Source organism: Podarcis filfolensis, assembly GCF_964270895.1.
Source record: "Podarcis filfolensis genome assembly, chromosome: 5".
Taxonomy (NCBI): domain Eukaryota; kingdom Metazoa; phylum Chordata; class Lepidosauria; order Squamata; family Lacertidae; genus Podarcis; species Podarcis filfolensis.
In genome coordinates, this window is record NC_139608.1 from 44,580,779 (window position 1) to 44,603,086 (window position 22,308).

General features: G+C 42.2%; 1 protein-coding gene across 16 annotated transcripts in view; it reads right to left on the reverse strand.

Moving 5' to 3' along the window:
- Positions 1-22,308, reverse strand: part of SH3PXD2A (SH3 and PX domains 2A) — a 254,016-nt gene that overhangs the window by 23,979 nt on the left and 207,729 nt on the right. For 15 of the 16 annotated variants that reach the window (XM_083616497.1, XM_083616500.1, XM_083616498.1 and 12 more), the window contains 2 exons: positions 8,910-9,023; positions 7,227-7,310 (listed from right to left, as the gene is read on the reverse strand). In XM_083616497.1, the coding sequence (XP_083472623.1) occupies positions 7,227-7,310; positions 8,910-9,023 (198 nt within the window). The remainder of the gene's footprint in view (positions 1-7,226; positions 7,311-8,909; positions 9,024-22,308) is intronic. The other variant, XM_083616492.1, reaches the window with a different exon arrangement.

Genomic DNA, 22,308 nt, shown 5'->3' on the forward strand with positions numbered 1-22,308 from the left:
ATACAGATAGAAGGGGTGGAGACAACAGCAAAAGGTAAGAGCAGTACTTTTAAATAGAAAGAAAAAGGCTCCCTGCTATCTGGTGCAGACTGATCCCACTTTATCAGTTAATTGAAGGCTGGTGTCCAGAATATAATGTAAGATAAGGTTGTTTGCCAGAATTCCCAAGATCCCAGGGCAGTTCACACATTATGGTAACTATCTGGGTTGGAGTTCAGTTGCATCAACAGCAGTCTGTGTGAAAACACACTGACACGTGTATAATTGATTTCCAATCGTACAACTGAATGGCTGAAATTCCTCCCTAACTTGCACAGCAGTAGGTCTGAATTATAGTGTGGCATCATCAGTTCAACTTAAGGACTGGATATAGCTTGAGGAGTTCTAAAAATCCTATTGGCCAGCTATGAAGTTTTACACACACATTTAAGAAGGCAGGCAGAGGAGATAACAGCAATTCAACAGGGCCATTTTTGCTCCCTGCTCTGGATGCTGATGACATTCAATCTGAATATGCTGTTATCAGCATTAGCTTGTGGCTCAACTGGCACTGAGAAAACTTGAAAGCCTCTGCAGAGAGAGCCATACTTCATTTTTTGTTTTCTGGAGATGTTGGCAAGGGACACGACTGCAACACACACCAACAAAACCACAGCCTTGTTTCATTAGGATTACAGTACTGCTTTTGGACTCTTTATCACACTTAGGACATGCTGAGCCATCAAAAACAAAAAGCAAACAAACTACATCACACAATAGGAGAAATTGCATTCCTTTGTGGGGAGACGCAGTCATCACCAAGAACTCAGACTTTTAAGGGATAGCTGAACCACAGAGCTGAACTGGTGTAGTTATGCCCTCTTTTGTGCTAACGGCAGGGGGATAGAAACTGTCTAAGATCATTGTCACACCCCAATTAAACTATATTTCCTAAGATTCTTCAGTACAGTGGGGAGAAAGCTTTTTAACCACAAGGGCAATAGGTGGCAGAGGAAAGGACCAGACCTTGAGGTGGGCAGAACCAGCTTTGCCTTTACTCAGGGCTTTTTTTCAGCCAGAACTCAGATGGGTCCCACTTCCATTCTAAGAACAAGGGAGGTGTTTGCGGCAAGTTCAAGCACCTTTTTCTAGGAAAACAGCACTGCCTTTACTCCATCTCACTCTTAAACACAAACACACACCTCTCTTGAACCCTGTCCCCTTGATCACCTTGAAACTACAGGAAAGGTGAATGGCTGATCAGCAGCAAAAGTGGATGGGGCCCTCTGGGGCCCAGAGAGTGTCTAGGTGCCCACCCACATGTATTTTAGAGGAAGCCATGACAGTTAAAAGTGTTTTATTGGTTGAAAGTGTAAATATGCCATTAGAAAAGGTCTATATTTTAAGCCCATATATGTTATAGTAGTACAGTGGCTGTGGATGAAACTGATCTGTGCAGGTACTTTGCCCTATCATTTCCTGCACTGTTATGGCAGCTGCACCATGGAATGGTGCCTGCCAAATCCATGTGCAAGCAGCTACCACCATACTATGGTATGGGCCTAACTTTGAATTGCTGGGAAAACAGTATGCAGCCATATCTTTCTGTTTGTTAACTCAGTTTCAGAATCATGCAACAATTCCTTATCTTTCTACAGGTCTTCAACTGCTCAGAGCCCACCTAAGGGGACTCGTTAACAGCCATATTATTTTAAGGCTTTGGAGGTGAAAATATTAAACTGCTAGGCAAAGGATTTCAATGAGATTTGCACTTGATTTTAGATAATGCAATAAGCACAGGCTAGCAAGTGACTTCAGAAACCTCAGCTACACCCCGTCATAGCTAAAACATGCTGAAAAAGTATCCCACTGTGACTATCATAATGAGACAATAAACTAACATCTAAACCCACATATTTATGATTTAAGAGTCATAAAGGGGGTGACATCACTACGCAATCAAAGCTCTGCTTTGTGCATCTTGCACATTAAAGCTTCTTTCTTTCTTCTTTCTTTAAAAGGCTCCTGCTGCAACAGTTCCAAGAAATAGCACCTCTGCTTTTATTGAGGCAAATGAGAGTGTAAGTATTGCATAAAATGAATTAAAACTTTGGAAACACCACCAATGAAGAAGCAGTAGAAGTATTAATGCCTTGTGCTTCCTGTCCCTGGAATGTATGAAACACAATCCGTGCATCTCTTTCACCCAGGAAAGGCTCAAGTTATGATGTTTAATTCTATGTAATGAACACACCTAGCTGACAAATGTCAAAGGGGGACTGCTGCATTTACAGGTTCTGCAAAAGATCCAGACATTTCTAATAAGGCTCAGTTTTGAAGCCAAATTTGCAAACGTCAAGCAGCTGAAGCTTTGCCCATTACAGACTCTACTTTCCAAAGGGTTGCTATTATTTGTTGTTGGGGGTTTTTGGGGGTGTAAAGCCATCCAAAGTTGAACATGGGTCTTTCTGAAATATTTTATTTGTTCATTTAAGATGAGAAAAGTAAGGCAGAAGAAGAATGAAGGAGAAAAAGAGTGTTGTCAGATTAAACCCCTACAGATATTAGAGCCCTGGTTATAGATTTGTTTTGCTGTGCTATTTTTAAGCCTTCTGTGCTGCAACAGGAAGCTATCATTAAAGTTTCCCTTTGCAGAGTGCTTTCACAGCAAAATATTATAGCATTTCCCAAATTACACTCATTTGGTTTCCTTACAGTGGTGGAAAAAGGGAGACCACAAACACACACACACACACACAAATGCACACACACACAGTTTATAAATTAAGCTGGCACTCCTTTGAGCATGGGTCCGCTTGTAACCCCAAAAGCAATTTGCGACAGTCTTCAGCTGAGGCTAACCGTAGAAAAAATTACAATATCAAATGTATGCAAGTCGGCATTTATGGGAAACAGCAATGAAATGTTATCATTCAGAAGAATGACTAGTGTTGTATCCAGCTGACCAAGGAGGGTTTAAAAGGGGTCCAAGTAAGATAGTATACAATTCAGTTTTCAGAAAAACCTAAAGTGGACAATATGTGGTCTCATAAGTTTTGTGAGCCATTTCTTGTTTGATATTTTGGTGTGAAGGCAAAAGAGATCACTTCTTTCAAATGAAATAAGTTAGTGGACTATCACAATCGATATTCTCTCCCATGTGATATTTCTTGCACCTGTTTTTAAACATTGCATACTATATTTCTAGATTAATCATCTTTTTTAGAAGAAGCTGTGGAAAATAAAGCTATTTCAAGACAGTGCGCAAACAATTGCAAGCGAGGTCAGTTTCCTCACTTCAATTAATGTTAAAGTCCAACCATCCTTTGTGTTAGAAAGATCTCTGGTTGTTAGAAGACACAAACACGCACAACTATGCCACCTACGGATTACTTACTCTGACACACTACTGCTGTATAATACCGTTGAAACCTACAAGATTACTACTCCCTCCAGACGGTGTTCCAGGGATTGTGCCAAAGTTAGCCAAGTTCAATTTTTCTCCTTCTTAAATCTGCATGTCTGAGACGTTGTGCACTCACAAAACAGCTGCCATGTGGCTTCTGCAAGTTGGTCCCTGTGGCAGCTGCTTCAACACAACTTCTTATGCAGGGATCAAGCAATTTCTCACTGAACATGATTAACAACTTTTGAGCCTTCCAGAAACATGGAGGAAGATCTCTCAATTTGTGGTTGCTTGATACAAATGTCTTGGTGGTGGTTTTCTCAATGCAAGAGAAGCAATTAAAAACAGCCCTTTCTTGACGGATGTTTTACCAGCAAAGGTAACTCTTTGAGGAAAACGGCTTGCATGGTAATCAGCTAAGTTTTACTGAGAGTAGACCCATTGAAATTAATTGGCAAAACTTAGCCATGTTCATTTATTTCAATGGTTCTACTCTTGAGTAAAACTTGGTTGAAACTCCTTGTGTTTCCACATATTTGAACTGAATGGCAAATGAAAATAGTTATCTACAAGCTCAAGGGATGGATGTTTTCTGTTTTTTTCCTTTTCTCATTTTTTTTTCAATTTTAAAAACTGCACAAGCGTTCATATGCAGTTTTGTACACATTTCTTCTAACACATATTTTTGTGTGCATTTTTATTTGATATCCACATATGAAAAATGAGAGGACAGTTGTGTTCCCGCTTTGCGTACTTACTTGTGAAGTGTGGATTGGAATTGCCTTAGAAAGGAAGCAAATGACTCTCTCCCCTCTTCCCTGATCTGATCCATGATCTGATTATGGATGAGGAGGCTGATCTGGCATGTATCACTGAAACTTGAGGGGGTGAACAGGGTGGAATCAATCTCACCCAGTTGTGCCCACCTGGGTACTCAGTGCAGCATCAGGCCAGATTTGAGGATTGGGGAGGGGGAGTTGCTGTGGTCTATAGAGATTCTCTCTCTCCAGGCTTTCTGTCCAGTTGGGGGGCAGGAATCCAGAGTGTGTGTTCCTGGCACTGGGCAATTGGGACAGATTAGGGATTCTGCAGGTTTACCGCCCACCTTGCTGCCCAGCAGTCTCCCTGGCTGAGCTGACAGAGCTGGTCTTGGAGGTGGCTCCCCACCTGTGGAATGCTCTCCCCAGGGAAGTTTGTCTGCCGCCTTCATTATACACCTTTACGTGCCAGGCAGAAACATTCCTTTTTAACCAGGCCTTTGGTTGATTTGATTGACATCCTATGCCCTTTTAAAATGTGTTTTTTTGGGGGGGGGCGGAGAGGGGTTATTGGGTTGCTCTTATTTTGATTATATATTTTGTGGTTTTATATTTTGTTTTGGAAACTGCCCTAATACGGTGGTACCTCGGTTTAAGAACTTAATTCGTTCTGGAGGTTCATTCTTAATCTGAAACTGTTCTTAACCTGAGGTACCACTTTAGCTAGTGGGGCCTGCTGCCGCCGCCACTGCACAATTTCTGTTCTCATCCTGAAGCAAAGTTCTTAACCCGAGGTACTATTTCTGGGTTAGCGGAGTCTGTAACCTGAAGCGTCTGTAACCCGAGGTACCGCTATAATTATAATATCTGTACAAGATACACCTTTCAGTTTCTTGAGACTGAGGTGAGATGCAAGTAGAACTGTCACACAATTTCCAGTGACTCAGTCGCCTTCTGTGACACAGGAAGGGCCACAGCTCAGTGACAGGGCATCAGCATTGCATGCAGGTTCAATCCCTGAAATCCCTAGTAAGGCTAGGATAGAACCCTGCCTGAAATCCTGGAAAGCTGCTGCCAGTCAGTGTAGACTACACTGAGGTAGATGGTACATGGTCTGCTCAGCATAGGATGCCTTATTACGTTCCTAAGGGCTGAGGCAGGGAAAGCTATCCCAAACGTTTAATTTGTGTCTCTCTGTGTATCAGCTGTGGGACATCACTGTGTGACCTGATCCAACTTTGAAACACTGGGAGCAGAGGCATGCAGTCTGGGGAATTATCTAATTAAGGCTCCTAAGCAACATGCAATAGCTCAAAATCTTCCAAACCACGGAAGAATTCTCCATAAAAATACTTTCCCTTCAGTCAGCAGTCTCTTTCACGCCATCTCCCTTTGCCTCCTCTGAACCCCCTTGTTCAAATAACCTCTGTCAGGACAAAGTCACTCCATGCCTGAGAACTGAGATAATCTAATAATGTTAAGTTTTAGAGCATTTTCACATAAGCCAAATCCCCACTAACAGTCTCTCACAACCCGGTGCCTTGAACTACAACTCCAATCAGCTTGCTAGGCCAAAATGTCTGGAGGCACCAGGTTTGGGAAGCCTTGTTTACTACCAGTTCAGAGAAGTTCTTACGGCAACTGGCGCTCCAAATGATAGTAAATCAGTAACTTCAAGCCTGAAAAATGTGCAGTCTCTGAGATGGCTACCTTCCCAAGGGATAGTGTAAGACCCAAGGAGTGGCCTACAAATTTCATGATTCTCAGAAAGAATTAAGGAGATTTCACCACATCCCTAGGCCTCACTCTCCTCTCTTTATGTGCAGCCCATCTCTGGCAAATGAACAGGGCAGCGTTCTTCCCAACAGGCTGTAAATCAGGAGCATCAGATGTTCCCAGGAAGGTTTACAGTTTTTGTAAACGTTTCCAGTAAGAAGTGGCTTAGAGTCAGGAAAGGCAAAAGTCATTACAAGGATCTCTCTTCTGTGTAGGAAACAGTATGTTCCCCTACATGTGTGCTATGCCATATGAAGAGTACACAACTACTTTCACATGCATGAAATGCCCAGCTTGGTGTTATCGTCCCGTTGTATTTATATGCAGCAGAACCACTGACACATGCCGTGACAGCCTCCTGTGTCATTTGGTATAAGTATACTGCTGTTCTGGTAGTCTGCAACAGGAAGCATGTAGCATTATTTGCAGTGCTCAGGTTCTGCCCCCACCCTTCATGGGAAGCTTTTAATATTTGATGTTTCATTGTATTTTTACATTCTGTTGGAAGCTGCCCAGAGTGGCTGCGGCAACCCAGTCAGATGAGAAGGGTACTAATAAATATTATTACTATTACTATTATTACTACTATGCTACATACCGGTCAATGGATCAGGGTTGGCTACCAACTCTGAGCTCTGCAGTGGGGGGCAGGAGCGAGGGTGGGATATGGCATTGGCGGGGGGGGGGAGGAAGAATTTAATTTCATGATTTAACTTCATCCACCAACCTAATCCTCAACCTTCAAGACACTATTAGGGGCTACAGTCAACACCCTCTTTAAACAGATTTCTAAAACATTCCTTTGCACAACCATTCTCAACTATGAACTTAATTTCTTGGCTCACACTATCAGCCTACTTACTTTAGGTTTTAGGTACATTCCCTTCCCTCCCCATGGTTACAATAACTACCCACAGAAAATAATCAAGAATGAAAGAGCCATATTTACATCAAATACAAAAACTGATCAAATTGGCCTTTTCCTGCCTTCCCTTTTTCGGTCACCTTAAGGACCTTCAGAAGTGGTGCACAGATTAAAAGATGTGAAGAGTTGCTTGTGAAAGCGTATAGTGTCTGCAGAGCTGATTTTTGCTATTGGCTCCCATCTGAACATGCTCAGCAGGTAGCACACCTAAATGCCATCTAATTTTGCTGAAAGCAGGCTTGTTTCTAACGCAGAGAAGACAAGACCCAATAAAATGCAATACACCCGCCAGCAATCTGTAGCAATGTTGAATGGCAAGAGAAGCAGCAGCAGCCACCAGCATGTACATCCTTCAAAGGACCATGTCCCAGAAGTTATTCACCTCGACTCTGCTGCCTGTTGACCATCCCTCCCAGTGTCCATCGCCGGTCCAGGCGTCTCAGGTGTGCCTTGCGTCTCTTAGAAACTATTTTGGAAAATGGATGAGAACATAAAAAAGGAAAGAAAGAAAAATAAAATGTGATGGGTGGGTGGGTGGGGTGGGAACCAAACTCAACGTAAAACATGGTAACAATAAGGACTAGTCTTGTGTTAGCGAGGATGAGATGTAATAATACATTCGGATTAGTTTACAAGAAGTGATAAAATAAGAAACTACCTGAGGCCCAGGCACAAACAGGCTTTCTCATGGTTCTTCGTTTAGTGGACATAAAATCATACTAAATAATAACAGTAATGGGTTGTATGTATCCAGAATTTTGGGAAGTCTTAAGAAATAGACATCAATAATATCACAGCACCTTTGCTTAGAATGCAGGGTGTTTGGAGCATTTTTTTTATGACATCTTTGTGGCACAGGAACATTCAGAGCCTTTGCCAAAGTTGGAGCCTGTTCCTTAGATGACTCTGTACGAGCAGAGGGGAGGTCCAAATCTGTACCATGCAGGATGGAACCTTTAAAGAGGCCTCTACAATCCGATGTACACCAATTACACCATTGGCTTGCTCCCATCAGCCCCAGCCAGCATAGCCAATGATAAAAGATATCCAAAAACATCAGTAGGGCAATGGGTTCCCCATGTCTGTCCTGAGTAAAGATGCTACAAGTGCACCCCAACTGTATCTCCCGTTTGTGGATATGAACTTTTCCTCTGATGCAACCTACACTCTACCATTCCTCTGCACTAAGGCTGAAGGGAGCCTTAATGTCATGCACAACTCTGTTTTGGGACAGCATCCTCTGTGCAGTTATTTATGAGTTGGATAAAGATGTACATATAATGGAATATGACAAAAAGTTAACACTAAAAAGGGGAACAAAATACTGTGATGGGAGAGGATAGACTTGGTCAGCACTAAGCAAAATAGGGCAGTTAATGGCAACACCTTTTGCTGTATGCAGATTCTGATAGCATCTTAGACAAAAAGACTTGCAAACTGGGACAAAACCAGAATAATATCAACTATATAATATACTATTCACATACATCAGGAAAAATATATATTATGAAAACAATTTCATAGATTATATAAACTCCTCTCCCCCACTGTGGTCTATGAAAGATTCAAGATAAGCTGAAAAAAACAACTCAAATAGCTGTGTTAAATCTCTTATGGAAGAACATGGGTGCGTTATTGTATACAAACCACACGTGTCTAGACCACAATTTCTAGAAACCCAGCATCGTTATAAACACAAAAGAATCAGCATTTTTAGAAAATATTTTATTATGCTTTAGAGTAATGCCACAACCCATACAAGTGTTACTTCTATGATATGCTGTAAGCCGTCCAGAGTGGCTGGAGAAACCCAAACAGATGGGCGGGGGGATAAATAAATAAATAAATAAATAAATAAATAAATCTATAACCTCTTTTCCTACCAGATCAAGGTAGCCTAGGAAAGCATTTATTCTTCCCCTCAAATGGCATAACTGTTAATAGGTAACCTACTAGCCTTTGTGCTGGTCTTTGAGATAGCTATGCTTATTCCTATAGGGTATATAGGGTAAAGGTGGGTTTTAATTATAATTCCTCACCCAGATCAATTACAGCTGTTTCTTACCTTCCCCTCCTTTGGACATGTTAATTTCAGAATCATCTCTAATTCCACTTTGGGATTCCAGGTAAGTGGCAGGGACCCAGCCCTGCTCTTCCGAGGTACTTACAAACCACCAACCTGTGAGGGTAAGGAAAGAATAAGAGTTAATTCACTGCAGAATCACCATCCCCTAACAATTTCAAATTCTTCAAAACCAGTGTGTTAGTCATCCTGGTTATAATGCTAGCACTATATTATAATGCACCCGTTTCTGAAGTTCCTTTTACACTGTATTCCTTTTACTGTATCATTATGGAATTGTGGCTTTTTGATCAATATAACACTATGTCTTGCTAAATTTCATTCACACTGCTGCGTGTGGTGTGATACAATAGCGGACATGCATGTTTCTGTTCCCCTGTCATTCGCCCATGATAATGGAGGAAAAGAACTGTATGGTGGAATTCCACCCAAATTTTGTCACATGGCGTGATCCATGCAAACTACAGGAAAATTACAGCACAAAACTCCTGCATTTACCTGGGTTAATGGGATTGGAAAATTGGTTTTTTTCCCCTTGGAAGCAATTAACGCAGAAATGAGTGCTAAACTTATGCTAGATTTCCAGATGTGTGAATGAGCATGTAAATGATCAGGGAAGGAAACACCAGGAAAACAGAGTAAAGTGCTGTCTGACTGCCGTTTAAGAGTTGTACTCCTGTTCAAGACTCCAGCCACCCTGGAATAAGAACCTCCATAGCAGGATGGGGAGCACAGCAGGACTAACAGGGGTGTATGTGGTGGTGGGGAAGAAATTAAAATGTCATTTTCTGTCTTTCTCCTGCCCTGCCCAAGGCTTCCCTTGCTGTGCTATCCTGCATTAAAGGGTTCCGAGTTGGGGCTCGATGCCAAACATTTTATAAGTATACAGCAGGAGGAGATGAGTCTTGAAAGGGGGGGGAAGGGAAACTTTTTGCTCGCCTTTTCCATGAAGTAGGAACTGCAAGAACTGCAATTTTTGTATAGAAGTCGGCATATTGCTGGTGGAAATAAAATCACCTAATTGCCAATGTAGGCACAAAAATGTTCTGTATTCCTGGTAAAAATCAGACAGGTTGCACAAATTTCCTTTATTAAAATGACTCCACACACTTTGAATAGCTTTTGTAGCCCCAGATAATTGTGTCCAAATGCCGTGGAACTCCCCTGGACTATTCAATTCTAAGTGGGAGTGTCAAACTGGAAATTCAAATACTAAAGTTGCAATTAGAATTAGTTTCTTCTCACAGTGCTGCCAAAAGACATTGCCCCTAACTCACTGTGGGCCACATCATAACTAAGGTTCTGCTGCTGCAAGTGTCTGTGGGCAAGGATGCTGCTTCCAGTGGAAGTTTTTGCTTCTGTCCCATTCTCCCTGCAGCGCTTATGGTTAGGTGGACCCTTGGAGCAGCATGAGGGGCAGGGCAGCAGGGAGCGGCAGATCTCCACTGGATTCCAGTTCCCCCTGCACAGTGGTACCTCGGGTTAAGTACTTAATTCGTTCCGGAGGTCCGTTCTTAACCTGAAACTGTTCTTAACCTGAAGCACCACTTTAGCTAATGGGGCCTCCTCCCGCTGCTGCCGCACCGCCGGAGCACGATTTCTGTTCTCATCCTGAAGCAAAGTTCTTAACCTGAAGCACAATTTCTGGGTTAGCGAAGTCTGTAACCTGAAGCGTACGTAACCTGAAGCGTATTTAACCCGAGGTACCACTGTAAATGAAAATAGCCCTTCTGATCATGGATAACTAGTTAGGATCTAAGCCAATACAGTACTGCAAAGGACAGAGACTATTAACCAGACTTAGCCAAGGCTGTGCGCTTTGCTTTCACTTTTAAATAAAAACAAAATGTCTTTGTGAATTCTACTTCATAATAAGCTCCCTTTTGGGTGGAAATTAACACTCTGCAAAGTTGGATAATTCCTTTCCTATTGATATTCTTTAGCATATGGGTGATGTTAAACATAACAATTAATGAACTTGTAAATATATAAATTCTCACTGAGGCGAGCAAAGAGACTCGCTTAAAACATAACCTTTTAAATGAAGTAGTTAATGGTCCTTCGCAAAGTCCAGGTGTTAAGTGCAAATTAGATGCTTTTACTATTGGCTACTTCTCTTTGCCTCTCCCAAGGCACAGAGGCTGAGAAGAGTCAGCTGAAGTTTGCAAGAGTGAGAGATGGCGGGGAGGATAAGTTGGAGCAAGACCTGAGCCTTCTACCCATACCCTTGGTTTATGAACTAGATAAAATGTTCATATTTTTGAAGCATTGAAAGGTGCCTTTAAAGAGAGGGTGGGGGAAATAGCTCTTGGTTTTTGGAGCTGGGCAACCAAAATGAGGGAAGTAGAGAGGGAAAACCAGGAGCAGATGTGTGTGTGTGCGTGTGTGGGTGTGTGCGCGTGTGTGTGCGTGTGCGCGTGTGTGTGTTTGCAGCATGGGCCAGAGCATTTATACCAAACTCCCAGGGCTAAACACCAATCCAGGTACCCTGCTTTGAATTTAAAACATGCATGGAGATAGGAGACTACAGTTGTACAGTGGAGAATGAAGAGCACTCTGTGCATGCTCACTCCCCACATATTCCAGGACTCAGACCTGGTAGTGAAAACAAGACTCAAGATGTACCCCGTAGTGTTGACACGAGTTAACTTAGATAGGGGAAACAGGCAAAAACAGTTGCTTATAACTACAGCGACAGTGTTGCTAAAAGGAAAGTGAGAATTGGGAAAGTAAATCATTTTGTAAGGGAAACAAACTATATCCACCACTTGTAGTTTGCTGGCAAAGAAGTGGGTCCCCATTGGATACAGTAGGGCAAACATATACAGGATTTAATTTAAAGCTTGTGGAGGAAGATGAGAGGCTGTAGCTGTTGGAAGTGGCAAGCAAAGAAGCACCCTGCATTTATTCAGAGGAAAACTGCTATTTCAGCATAAGAATTCTCTGGCATGGATTCACCAACTGATATTTGATATTGAGCATTCCTCAGGCATAAATGTGGACCAGAGCCTACTGCGTGGCATAAAATATAGTGCATTAGTGAGTATGCCTTGTAATCTATGGTTTGTCTCACTGCTTTAGTTATCTAGATTAATCTTCTTACATGCACCTTTAATTCCCATTTTCCACTTGCATTTCATTTGAATCTCAACTGTGATGACCTCACCAGTTTTCAACAGGGCACAATACTGGGCTTCCCAAATTTGCCCCAACCATGCACAGGAGGGTCCTATATTTTACTGTGCAAATAATAGGAGGTAACATTCAAAGCCCATACTCTATAATCTAATTCTGCATGTGAAAGTGCTCTACTCCAAAAGTGAAGGCATGCATACATATCAAATTTAAATACTCTTAAAAGAATCCAAGCCAGTTCTAACAAAAGACATTGCTAAATGGTCAAATGAGAAGGAACCTCTCTCCTGTTCCCCTAAATGTTCCAAAAGGGAATCAAAAATAAAAACAGAGCAGCACCGATGACACCAGAGCCATTACTAGCATCATTTCATCAAGAGGCAGAGATTTCCATTTCCAAGAGAGATTTGGAAAACTTTGCTTCACAGTATTCCTGGTCAGGGAATTTAGTTACACTTTTACACAGCAAGAGGGAGATTCTCCCGACATGACGTTTACCCACAGCAGCCAGCTGCCGTAAATAATAATAATATTATTTAAAAAGAAAACCAACACCACCAACTCATTTCAAAAAGGCCTACTGCTGAAAATGAGGAATAGTTAATGGCATGGCAGGATAGGAGGGATGTTGGAGTTGAACATGCAATTGTAATTATGACGCAGAAGTAAACAGACCAGAAGCTGATACACATCTGATCCTAATTAGATGGAAACGGTCCTATGAATTCTTCTTCAGAAGCAAACGTTAGCCTGAGTGAAAAGAGCTGCACTATAAAGTTAACACTCTAGTAAAAACCATGACCTTTGAAGCATTTCATTTCACCCTGAACTTTGGTTTTGTGCCCTACTATTTCACAAAACAGAAAAGTTGGAAAAGACCTAAATACTATTTTCAACTCTGCATATAGCTTAAAACAGTTGAGCCAAACCAAGCCATTCCATATCCAAGTATAGCAGGGGGTTCTTGAACTTTCTACCCCCAGGGCCAACTTAAGAAGTCTGAGAATTACTGAGGCCCACTAGTCACAAAATGGTGGTACATGGAAGCAGAGTTTAGCATAACCAGCAGGCAGGTGCTGTCATTTCCTACAGATATCTAATCCATTTTTGGAAATTGCTAAATACTTTGCCACAGTGCTTGCATTGTGGCAAGGAGTTCCATACCTCAGGTTTCCTCAAGCTACGGTGAGTTCAGATATTTGCTGTGAAGGTATGGTGATTCAGCCTTCCTATTTTAGGCAGGATTTGCTGATCCAGAAGCTCTAAGTGGAGAAGTCTTTGCCTTTCATATTTTTCTTTCCTAACCTCACATACCTCTCAAAGTATCGTTACCCATCTCCTGTAATTTCTTCTCCCATTCTCCTTCCACAATCAACTTGTACCTTTATCCCCCCTTCCCACTGCTAATTGTCAGTTTCTTTCATCCCTCTTCCCTGATCCTTTCACAACCCCTTGTCAACAGTTTTCCTCGCCAATATCCTGCCTTCCTGTACAGTCTATATTTGGTGGTGGTCCAGTGCGGGGCGGGGGGTGGTCTAGGAAAAACAAAACAAAAACAAGATCTACTTTAGCATCTATACCAACTTCCACATTGACAGGAACAAACAAACAAAAACCTACACAATCATATTGTATTGTGCTCCGCTCAGGGTTAGCCCTGCTGGGTGAAGTGATTTAATTCAGGTGCAATTTGCAAATAGATGGAAAGCAGGAACTAATGTTAAAATGGTGTGCCAAGTTTTAAAAGTGTTGGCCCAAGCAGTTTGAAGGTCCACATGGTCGCCAGGAGACAGAGTTGATTGGGTAGTACAGTGGTACCTTGGTTTGCAACCGTTTTGGATTACAACCACATCACACCCGGAAGTGTGTGTCCCTTTTTTTGGATTACAACCCATTTTTTTTATTATTACAACCAATTTTTTGGGCAAAAGCGCACCTTGGGTTACAACCTGTTTTGGTTTACAACCGGACCTCTGGAACGGATTATGGTTGTAAACCAAGGTACCACTGTATATCATACACACATGTGAATGAATGAATGAATGAATGACCTTGGGCTGGCACTGGCTCCATTAGCTCTTCCTTTAATTTCTTTATCAGAAGTGTTATTGTTATTCTGCAAGGATCAGGCAGAGATAACTTGTTTTCCTTGCCAACTCACATCTAGCCATTAAGCTCAATGTCTGGCTCTGTATAATTACCAACTTAAAACACAGTGAGGTTGTTCCCCCCCTGTTCTGTTTAAAATAGCATTTGCATGCTGTTGTACACAGTTGTTTGTGCTTCCAAATAATCCACTGACTGTCCACACCAGTGGGCAAAGAGGGGGCATGGATGTTTTCGTATGGCTTACATTTTCAAATCAGATCAACATTGGTTTGGGGGCAAATGCATCAAAATGCAGTATTTCTCAAGGAACTACAGGATAGATGTGGATTGTGACTAATGCTGTGTGTATGTGGCTTCACAAACCAGCAGTGGGAGTGCACTGGATTCAGAATATATTGGGAGTCTGTACACAGCCTCACTCAAGTCATTGCTTAGATCCAAAGTGATTCTGTAGATAGATGCAAGTTACCTTCAAGGCGTGAAATGATTATCAGTACTTTCATCACCCTGGGATGTCAAGGCTACTTTCACAGAGCAGTAAATGCTATGCAATCCTACCTGGCACTCTGTTCACTCCTATTCAGTTGTCAGGAGTGACCAGGTGAAGAGGACGAGGCTCCTGCACTTTTAATTGTGGTCTGAAAGAAGGAAATCCAGCAGGTCTAGCTTGCATGACAACTGCAGCATGGAAGGTTGTAAACATACCACGCTGAAGTCAGGTTTCTTACTCAAATGCACCAAAAAAGACACTATTAAATATATGACATATCAAGGAAAGGAGAGTGCCGGATTTAACAACACATAATGCTATGAACCTGCTGAAAAAATTGGGTCAAATATGGTTTGGATTGGGGGGTAAACCAATAAAATATCCACATACAAGAAGTAAGCCAACCTTCCTTTATGAAATGGGGGTGAAAGTCAAAACACTTGCAATAAGATGTTGGGAAATTGGGAGCAACTGTGTGTGAAACTGATTAACACACACCACCAGTTTCCTTCAAATTAGGTTAAAAATAAAGTATTCAAGGCAGTAGTTGATAATATAATTTGAACTTTATGGCTGAAATCCTGTAAACCATTAAGAAAAAATAAGTCCCATGAGACCCAAACTGATCTTATGCACATAGCAAAGCACGAGAATCCAGTCAAACTAGATACGCATTGTGTTCAGCACTTATTTTTCTTACAGGTTAGGCCTTCCAGGTACAAAAGGCATACAAAACATGTGCATGGAGTATTTATGGATCCAGAGCCTGCTGCTGCATAATTTAAACGAGCACCCTTACTGAAGCTGTGAAATTCCAGCCACCATTTTTAAAAAACACTTTGGGACAAACAAGGTTTCCATTTTCAAGGAGCTTAAGAATGTGCTGAAGTTGCATCTTTTGGGTTTCTACCTGCCATGGATTTGTGTGTACTGGGACACTGATGACACAACCTTCAGGTTTTTTGTATGATGAGATGCTGTATTTTGAAACATGTGCTGTGCTAGTTAGCCTTTTTGGCAGTTATGCCACAAGTCAAATTCAAGGGTGTGTGTGTGTGTGTGTGTGTGTGTGTGTGTGTGTGTGTGTTGCTACACTACAATATATAAGCAGCTCCTTCTGTACTGGCACTATTTTGGTTCTATCCTACCGAAATAGGGCACAGCCAGCAATGCACATGGGAGTGGCAGACAGAAATATAGTACAGACTATTTCATAGCCAGGAACGTCACTGACCCTCTTCAACTCCTGCATAAGTGTGCCCCAAACTCGTTACCTGTATCACTTTGGCATCCATGCCATAGACTGGACACCTATGATCTAGTGGTGGCTGTGCCTTTGCCACAATCTGAGATATCTGACTACAAGAGCACTCCCTTCAGCTAAAAAAGGGCTCTCAAGGAAGAAACATTGAGGCAGGTGCCTTAGACTCCATCTTAAGCAAATTGTCTAGACCTGAAGGGGGGAAAATGCTTAGCCAAGAGCTACATAGAAGGAATCAAGATTGTTGTACTATAAAGCAAAAACACCTCTCTCAGCCAGATGGATAACCCTGTACTGTATACATTTCTTAAGAGACTTCACTTTCAAAAACCAGAATGAAGCAATGTATTCATGGAGCTGCCCCTGCCCTGCATTTATTCCTTTCTTTGTGCAGGAGTCGAGCACAATCCGTTATTACAACTATTCTGCAATAACATCTGCAGAGTATTATGTAAAGTTCTCTCTGCATGCTGCCAAGACAGCATGAGGTTCACTCTGGCTCCTGCATCATTGGTTGTGATTGAGCAGAATAATATTCTTTGCTGTACTTCATATGACTATCTTACTTCTTTCATCGAAAGGCATCAAAGTTTGAGGGCCACAGCACCAGGCTAACTTCATGCCCCTGCTGCCACCACTTTTTCCTTTATTAATTGGATTTTAAAACAAATCTGCAGAACAAAGTCCAAATTCACATGCATTCAATGTGTAAAAATCACTTTGCTTAAGCAAGCTCTAGCAGAATGCCCTATCCATTCTGCTTGTTTGTCTATATACATTAGAAGAGATAAGCTGACTGGCTTGCCCTTCTGCTTACACTAATTCACCCATCCTGAAAGACCTACACTGGCTCCCAGTACATTTCCGAGCACAATTCAAAGTGTTGGTGCTGACCTTTAAAGCCCTAAATGGCCTCGGTCCAGTATACCTGAAGAAGCGTCTCCACCCCCATTGTTCAGCCCACACACTGAGGTCCAGGCGAGAAGTGAGGTTACAAGGAACCAGGCAGAGGGCCATCTCAGTAGTGGCACCCGCCATGTGGAACACCCTCCCATCAGATGTCAAGGAAATAAACAACTATCTGACTTTTAGAAGACAACTGAAGGCAGCCCTGTTTAGGGAGGTTTTTGATGCCTGATGTTTTACCATTTTTATATACGCTTTAAGCCACCCAGAGTGACTGGGGAAACCCAGCCAGATGGACAGGGTATAAATAAATTAATAATAATAATAATAATAATAATAATAATAATAATAATATTCATTGAATCATCTCTCATTGTAGAATCAGATATGTGTTGTTGGATAACTAGTGAGGTAGCCACCTGGTCCACCCAACCTCATACAGAAAAATGAGAGAGCGCCAAGGGCTTCCTAACACGAATAGTGGTTGGTGTGTGTGTGTGTGTGTGTGTGAGAGAGAGAGAGAGAGAGAGAGAGAGTGTGTAAAGCTGACCTCCCCCCATATCCAGAAGGATTACATCATAACTCAAGTGAAGAGCAGTGGTGTGTACAATGGCCTGAAAAGGTTTAGAAAAACAGAACTAAGACTCACACAGATGAACCATGCCCCTAGCTACAAAAAGAATTCAGGGTCATTGGCCAATCTAGCCTGGAAAAACATTCCTTCCAAAAACACGGTGATCAGTCACTTCCAAAATGTGAAAACAAACCCCATCTGCCTAGCCTCACCCAGGAGAAAGCTCTCTTAGCTCAAGTCCATCCCACTTAAATATCTGAGATATCTGACATTCATTATTTGCACTTGAAAAGTTCTACACTGATTAAGAATGAACGTAATGTTTTCCATTTTAGAGAAATTAAGAAGATTCCAGAACACAATAGCTTCAAACAACATAATAGATGTTCCTTGTTCAGAACACCTCTCCTCCATAACTGCCTAAAGAACACTTAGTACTGGTTCAGAATTTTTGGGAGGTTTGATTGGGTGAGCACATACATTACAACTTGTGTAATAGATTGGAAGCTGGCAGATCTGTTCAATAGGAGGCAATCCCTCATACCGCTAGTCAGTAATTTCCCTTCAACCGTGCAGAATGCACAACACAACTGATCATTGGGATTTGTGCCAGGCATTCTCTGTGTATTACATACATAGATACATAGACCAAGAAGCTATGCATAATATTTTTACCCCACTCCCAGTTTCAGAGTATTTGCTAAAATCTGCTACTAATAATAGCTCCTATAATGAATTCACTGTGTTTTGCCAGCAAAGTCTGCAAAATGACACAGAAGGAACAAAGCTGTATGTTGCTAGCTATAGGTATGATTTGGGGAAAATATTCAGGAGAAAGATGGTGTGGCCACAGACAAAAAAGCTTGCAGAGTAGATGTTAACTTTATTAACATATCACACATATGTTCATTTATTTATAGAGGAAAGTGATCTTTTTAGCCAGTGGCAAGAAGATCTGCAAAACCTATCAGTTTCCTCCTCATAGCAAACTTCAATTCTCTCTGGCTGTCAAGTTCAATGCTTTTAGAAAACAGGACTGAGTACCCAGAGTGGTGTACAGTATAACCATAAAACTGCAGTATGTTCAATTAAAGTACAACTAAAAAACTTTCCAAAGGCAACAAAGAACATAATCCAGCCAAAACTTAAACGCAAAAATCTAGAACAGCAGCAGGAGTATAAAAGGGATTTCCCATAGAAAGTGGCAGCAGAATTAGGTCGCTATCAAAATTTCCAGTGAAAGAGACGCAAAAAGGAAGCCTGACAGATTTTAAATGAGAACGCTGTGGTACAACCAAATAAAAGGCTCCAAAGAATGGATGACCAAAGCCAAGTTACTCCTATTCAGACTCCAGGAGTGTATCTGTGAAATTCGGAGGTTCTTTTGTTTTGTTTTTTGTCCAAATGTGAATCATATTTGTGGACATTGAATTGCATTTACCATTTTACTTCCCACTTATTTGGTTGGAGAGATCCTTTTAGAGCTCTTCGTAATCCCATTTTGCTTTAACTACCCTGAAACAATTTGGCACTGTCAGCAAAGATGGCTACCTCACCACTCACCTCTGACTCTAAATCCTTTACAAACAAGTTAAAAAGCACAGGTCCCAATACCAATCCTGGGGGACTCTTCTTTCTACATCTTCCATTGAGAGAAGTCTCAATGCTCTCTGCTTCCTGTGTCACAATCTTTTAGACAGTCTAAGGACAGAATGTGGACTGGATCACCTCTATCAACAAGATTGTTGACACTCTCAAAGAATTCTAACAGGTTAGTGAGAGTCTATCCAGAACAGGTTGAATCACCTCAGCAGTGTTCTTGACTAACAGTACTTCCATCTAGTCTGAATTAAGTTTCAGTTTATAAACTCCTATCTGCTCCTGAATTCATGCCAGACACTAATTTACCACTTCCACTGCCTCCCTGGCATCAGATGATGGAACTAAGAGGTTATCTGCCTACTGGCAACACCTTAGCCCCGTGAGAATATCCAGTAGGAACTGTCCCCACAGGAAGTGTAATTTATTTTCTGCTTCAATTCTGTTTATTTTTCATTCAGTTGTATTTCAGATTTAGCCTGAGTTTTCAATATATACATGGAAAGGCTGCATTTCTGCATCTTTAACTTGAATGAATTATAGCCACTTTCTAAAACCCTTGTCTGTCCTTCCTTCCCTGTTGCTACCTATTATAGCCTACCTATAGGCTTAGCAGCATTATTTTATGCAAGGACATTGCAACCATAGACCATTCCAGTACCATCAGAAGCCACACCTCCCCCCTTTTGGAAAATACTTTAACCGGCTGCAAGAGTTTGGCGAGGACAATACAGCCCATGAATCATCATGCGGAGGAGGGAAAGCGTTTCCGTCTTTCTCCACAATGAACTAGAAATTTTCAGCTCAGAGAAATAAAGCTACTTTCAACCCTGAAATTCTATGCATGTGCTCTCAGAAGTAAGTCTCACCAAGTTCAAACGGGACTTGTTTCCAGAGAAATGTGCTAGCCTGAATGTATTGCACTCTTGTACACAACACTGTGAGAAAGAAACGGGTCTTAATTCATTGCGCCAGATAAGGATTTCTACAATCACAGCAAGACTTCCCAAACTTCCATATGCTGGGATCACCACCAAATTTGATGAGGCAAATAACATTCGTATTTCAGATCTCTGTAATACAGGTATCCCCAAACTCGGCCCTCCAGATGTTTTTGGGACTACAATTCCCATCATCCCTGACCACTGGTCCTGTTAGCTAGGGATGATGGGAGTTGCAGTCCCAAAACATATGGAGGGCAGAGTTTGGGGGTGCCTGCTGTAATACATTTAATATTTATGGAATTCAACCACGTCTGGGCAACAGCTCAGTGGTAACACAACTGCTTTGCATGCAGAAGGTTCCAAGTTCCATCCAAAAATGATCAGGGGATCTGAAAGACCCCTGCCCAAGTCTTTGAAGAGTCAGAGTAGACAATACTGTGTTAGATGGACAGTCTGACCTGGCGCAAAACAGTTGTCCATGTTCCATTCTCTAGAAGCACTGAAAAGAAGTAACCAACCTAAATGGTGAGCTAATGCATAGAAACAACAGACAAGTCCTGTTTATGGAGGCATTTAGAGAACACGGCTTTTACTCCCATTCCACAGGAAGCAAAACTGAAAGAAGAACAACCACTTCCCTGAACAGCTTTGTTTCCATCGGTATTTCATACTGGAATACATATTCCTTTCATGCTCTTCCTCTCTTGCCAAATCAGTCACCTGAATATACATACTATGTGCTAAAGTGGAACTGGACACTATGAAAGCTACTTTGGCAATTGCTGACTTTGTGCCACTATACAAGAACACAGGAGACTGCCTTATACATCGGTCCATCTCAGCATTGTCTGCACCAGGTATCTTCAACCTTCTCAGGTCCAGCACCCACTTTTAACCCAAACATGCCTTTGGGGACCCATTTCTTAACCTTTTACCATATATTTGCAGGGCAGTAGTGCTCCTGTTGCAACCCACCTTGGATCTGGCCATGACCCACCAGTTGAGGATCTGTGCTCTACAATGATTGGACAGTGCTCAGGCAGAAACCTTTCCCAGCCCTACCTGGAGATGTTGGGGGATTGAACCAGGGACCTTCTGCATGCAGCACAACGGCTCTACCATTCAGCTACGACTCCTCCCCATAGTGCAAAAAAGACAACACAGAACACTTTAAAAAAAAAAAAGTAACTCTGAAGTCAATGGAACTGGGGATCAAATCCCAGGGGCAATCAGGAATTTACTGTTTTGGACCTTGATTCAATGCAATGTTTACCAATGCCAGTTGTGGTAGATTTCTCCCACATCAGACAGGGCCAGATGGATGCCGTTAAGAGTATAATTCTGGGAAAAGCTAAAAAGGAACCCTCGTCTGCGACAGGCATTCCGTCCAGATCCTGAAGCCCAGTCCAGCATTTCAAACGTTCCTCTTTTTAAAGCTCTTCCAGGCAATGTTTCAGAAAGCAGCTACTTGAGCTGAAGAGAAAGGTAATGGTGCCAAGCCTGAAGGGAGGGGAAAAGTTTGAGATCACACAACGCTGTCTTGTAATTAGACAAACCGCTGGGTCTGAACGGCAGCAACTCCTCCAAAGCAACTGGTCCACTTCCTGAATTCTACTCGTAATTTGTACCAAAGAACAGTACAAGATCAGCCCAAGTCGAATGCAACCTTTGGTGGTGGTGGAAGGGCACTTGCAAGTAGTGGGTAGAGCAACATATGCAATTCTCACCCATGCTCATTCCCGCCATGCAAGAATCATATTTCTGCACATCTCCCCACTTCTCTCCATATAGCCAAGCAAAGGGCACCATCATGGTACAAGGACGCATCGCGCCCAAGCAGAAGCACTCAAAAGAGGGTGAAGAGCATGGCTGACAAGGAGCATGGCCTGGAAAGAGGGCCAAGACAGAGAGGCCTGCATTTGGGCCAGACAGAGAAGCCTGCATTCGGACTCTGGGCTGCCTAAATGTAATTCGTTTCCTTCCATCAGAGACACTCATGGAGTTGGGAGGGTTAGTTGCCACAGTGCCCGTGGCAAGTGCTTTTGTGGATTCCTAGACACTGGGAATCAAGCCTGCTCCACTTTGATTCTCCCCTTTCAGCAGTATGGGCCTCATTCTGGCTTTTGTTTCCTGGTCATAGTAGAACATTGCAAGGAATTGGGAGTCTTTCTAGTTAGAAGTCACACTGCACAGGTTGGGCAGGTTTCACAGGTGTGCTGTTAGCAAGCATCTAGTTGTTTGTCACAAAGGGTTGCTGAGTTCCCCTTGCCTTTTTTGCAGAAGGAGGGAGACCCAAATAACATACAAACCTCTCTAAGCAACTACTTAGCAAACATACATGTCAGCACCCTTCACTGATGCAA